Below are 3,903 nucleotides of genomic sequence, written 5' to 3'. Positions count from 1 at the left end.
CAGGCTGGGAGAGAAGCCAGGAGTCCTTGCTCCTGGTTCCCTGCAGCCTCCCCCCGCCCACCCCAGCTTTGCTCCCGTTTAAGCACAGATAGGCTGAGCTGGCTAATCCCCACGAGCCCTGAGCGCCTGGCCCCGCTCGGCTGCTCGAGGTCCCCAGCACGGCTAGTGGGCTAGTGGGGACAGGGCCCCCTCGTGCTCTGGGAGACTCCGGCCCAGCCAGCACCACCCTGCCAGGCTGGGCTGGAACACAGCCAGCCAGACCATCCCGTGTCCCACTGGGGATGAGACCAGGGGGATATTTCCATTTTTGGAGTATCTATAATGTCTGCAGCTATAAACAGGGCAGTAAAAATAACTCCTCTGTGCCTCTGGGCTGCCCTGAGACGCTGAGAGTCGCTCTGGGCTTGGAGAGACAGGAGATTTTTTAGGGCTTGGTCTGAAAAGCCCGATTATGGGAAGACTATTTCTGGCTGTTGTGACCTTTTATGGCCCCTCGCGACAGTGTGGCCCCGCCAAGCACCAGCCGGCTCTTCCCGAGCCCTGGGGCTGTGGATGGAGGGGAGCAGCGGGATGGGGAGCAGAGGGCTGGCCCTGAGTGTGAGCCCCTCACTGGGAGGGTGCAGGCGGGGGTACCTGCACCCTGCTGCTCACCTCTGTGCCCCATGCAGGTGGCCCAGCTGCTGTTGAACAGCCATCTGTGCGTTGCCCTCCTGGAGGGACAATCCAAGGATGCCACCGACCCCAACTACACCACCCCGCTGCACCTGGCAGCCAAGAACGGGCACAAGGAAATCATCAGGTAACCCCCCGCCAGCCTGGGATACTGCCCTATCCCAAAAAAACTCATCATGGCTTCAGTCCTGCTTCCTCCCAAAGCCACTTCCCCGCTGCAGGCTTCAGTCCCTCGTCCCCAAACCCTCAGCGGTGCAAGGGGTTGTCCCCTTCCCATTGCAAAGCAGCCCATCACCTGGCCCTGGTGTCCGTGTCCTCCCGTTCATGCCTCTCCCTCTGTCCTACCAGGCAGCTGCTGAAGGCCGGGATCGAGATCAACAAGCAGACAAAGACGGGCACAGCCCTGCACGAGGCTGCGCTCTATGGCAAAACAGAAGTGGTGCGGTTGCTGCTGGAGGTGAGCGCGGCAGGGACAGGGCTGCAAGGGGGACAAGCCCCTGGGTGTCAGCCATCACCCCCTTCCCCTTGGTTCCTCTGTCCTCTGTGGGTCCGGCGGCAGCTGCGGGGTCTGTCCCTGACCACATCCCCTCCTGGGCAGGGCGGCGTCGACGTGAATATCAGGAACACATACAACCAGACGGCGCTGGACATCGTGAACCAATTCACCACCTCTCACGCCAGCAAGGACATCAAGCAGCTGCTGAGAGGTGAGGTGGGGCTGGCACGCAGCCGGGCGCTGCCTGGCATTGAGAGGGTCTTCTTCCCCACGGACCTGCCTGGCGCTCCTAATGCTCCTCCTGAACAGCCTAGACCAGCCTGGCTGTGAGCTTCAGCATTCCAGTCCCATCAGGCATGCCCCTATTCTCCATGTAGGCAATGTCCAGGGATTGAGTCCTTCCTGCAGTATTAATGTTCTCTCCTACTCTCTCCTCGCTCTTATTTTCTCCCTCCACTTTCCCCAAACGGCTCTCTTTTCCCCTGCCCTCTGGCACCTTCTTTCTTCCCTCCGTCCCTTGTCTTCAGAGGCATCAGGAATCCTGAAGGTCCGAGCTTTGAAGGATTTTTGGAACCTCCACGACCCGACTGCTCTCAACGTCCGGGCAGGAGATGTCATCACGGTGAGGCTGCTCCCAGCTCCCTGTCCCCCTGCCCTGCCATGGCCCTAGGTACCAACCCCATTCCTCTCGTCCCCACGGCAGGTGCTGGAGCAGCATCCGGATGGACGATGGAAGGGGCACATCCATGATGCTCAGAAAGGCACTGATCGGGTTGGGTACTTCCCCCCCTCCATCGCCGAAGTCATCAGCAAGCGAACAGGTCAGTGGCCGTCCTGGGCATTACAGGGACAGTCCCCTGTGTGAAACCATCCCAGCCTTCCCGGCACCTCCTGTAGGACAGATCCCCGCAGCCCTGGCTAGCTAGTGGGGGGGAAGAGAAGGACTCGGGTGGGCACAGGTGGTTGCACCATCGCTGGGGTGGTAATTTGGGGGTTGAGGCTCAGATATCCCCCCCACGCTGCCTCCCGCATGAGCTCTGACCACGCGTGTTTTGTCTTTGAATGCAGGCATGGTTGTCCCCCGTGTGGCGCCCGTGCACCAGCGCCAGGGTCCCCCCGGGGCCCTCCCGGCCCCCCCCAGCGGGTTGCAGCAGCTCCCCGACGAGTGTCCTCACCAGGCAGCCCTGAACGTCCCAGCGGCCTATGGCCACCTCACCCTAACCCGGACGGCCCCAGGCCCTGACAGCTCAGGTCAGGGGTGCAGCTGGGGAGGGAGAGGGGCTGGGGACCTCCCACTGTTCCCAGCCCTGCCTGCGCAGGGGGACACGGGGGTAGACTCTCCTTCCATCTCCCGGCAGGGAAACAGCCAGACGAGAGGGAGCAGGCGCAGGGAAAGGGAATTTGGGGGAGCCCCTAGAGCAGCCCCTTCCCTCCCTGTGTCCTTGGCCAGGCCGCGTCTCCATGTCCCCTTCGTGCATCCCTTGTCAGCCCAGGTCACCCTGTCTGTGTTGTGCGTGTCAGGAGGCAGGAGGGACCGATGCATCGTCTGTGGCCGGAGGGATCTCGTGGGAGGGTGATTTTTACTGGTGTCACTGCATTGGCACACGGGTCCCTGCAGGGGACCTCTGTGCCCTGTGTCAGCCCCAATCCTGGGGCACTGCTGACGGCCTCCCCGCTTGCTCCAAGCAGCAGGAGACAGGAACAGTGTGGGCAGCGAGGGCAGCATTGGCAGCATCCGCAGTGCCGGCAGCGGCCAGAGCACCGAGGGCACCAACGGGCAGAGCACCAGCATCCTCATCGAGAACGCCAGGGTAGGCATCAGCCCCCGCTCCCGCCGAGCTGCTCCCCAGGCCTGCACTGGGCTGGCTCAGGCTGGAGATGGAGCCCTAGCACCTTCCCTGTCACCCCCTGCACCTCCTAGCGAAGGAGGGGCTGCAGGAGCTGAGCATCCTCCACCAAACATATATTTACTGCTGGGACTCAGTAGAGAGATGCTCCTGGGTGGTCCCTGGTTGCCCCCCACAGCACAGCTCGCCCTTTCGAGTGGGGCTGGAGGCTGTGTTTGGTACCACACAGCATCTCCGTGTCCCATGTCACCTGAGAGGTGAAAAGGGCCCTGGGCCAAATCCTGCCCAGATCTCTTCCGAGGGGCCAGCCCTTCACTAGGTGAAGCTGTGCCCGGCAGCCCAGTGTGGGGACCTCTGCCCCACTCCCAGGGGTGCGAGGCAGACCCTAGCACCCACCTGGGGGGACAGGGAGGGAGGTCCCTCCTCCACTCACTCCTCCTCTCTCACAGCCGCTGCCCTCCGCTGGCGACGACCTCCAGCAACACCTTCTGGGATCGGAGCCACACAATGGGCAGTTGACCTCCACGGCAGGTGAGGGATGTCCTAATGCCATGGGGCCTTGGGGACAGCTGTCCCCCCAGCCCTGGGGACTGCTCACTGCCCAAGTGCCCCTGTGACGGTTCTCCTTTCTCCTCTCTGCCAGGGCCACAGGGCCACCAGACCCCGGGCAGCTGCCCCCCTGGAGACAGGGTCTTTTCCCACCAGTTCTTGCGGCCTGAGCAGCTCCTTGAGGGGAAGGTAACTGGGCCAACTGGGGACCTGGTGTGCCGGGTGGGAGGGCCACGTTTGGGGCTCAGACCAGCTCTTGCTGCACTGGAGACATAGGGGACTGGTGGTTCTTGCCCAAGGAGGTCTTGTCGTCTTGCCTGGAGCAACCAGGTCCTTCCA

The 3,903-nt window shown here is 62.8% G+C and overlaps 1 protein-coding gene across 1 annotated transcript in view; it reads left to right on the top strand.

The window, feature by feature from the left end:
• The window catches only part of CASKIN2 (CASK interacting protein 2), an 11,384-nt gene that overhangs the window by 2,969 nt on the left and 4,512 nt on the right, over window positions 1–3,903 (top strand). The window contains exons 5-13 of the mRNA XM_009576531.1: window positions 669–799; window positions 1,021–1,129; window positions 1,271–1,379; window positions 1,696–1,790; window positions 1,872–1,989; window positions 2,237–2,419; window positions 2,858–2,979; window positions 3,465–3,546; window positions 3,659–3,753. Coding sequence (XP_009574826.1) covers window positions 669–799; window positions 1,021–1,129; window positions 1,271–1,379; window positions 1,696–1,790; window positions 1,872–1,989; window positions 2,237–2,419; window positions 2,858–2,979; window positions 3,465–3,546; window positions 3,659–3,753 — 1,044 coding nt within the window. The remainder of the gene's footprint in view (window positions 1–668; window positions 800–1,020; window positions 1,130–1,270; window positions 1,380–1,695; window positions 1,791–1,871; window positions 1,990–2,236; window positions 2,420–2,857; window positions 2,980–3,464; window positions 3,547–3,658; window positions 3,754–3,903) is intronic.

This window comes from Fulmarus glacialis, unplaced genomic scaffold, assembly GCF_000690835.1.
Source record: "Fulmarus glacialis isolate BGI_N327 unplaced genomic scaffold, ASM69083v1 scaffold6694, whole genome shotgun sequence".
NCBI classification, from domain to species: Eukaryota; Metazoa; Chordata; class Aves; order Procellariiformes; family Procellariidae; genus Fulmarus; species Fulmarus glacialis.
This window is presented reverse-complemented; position numbering and strand designations above follow the sequence as displayed.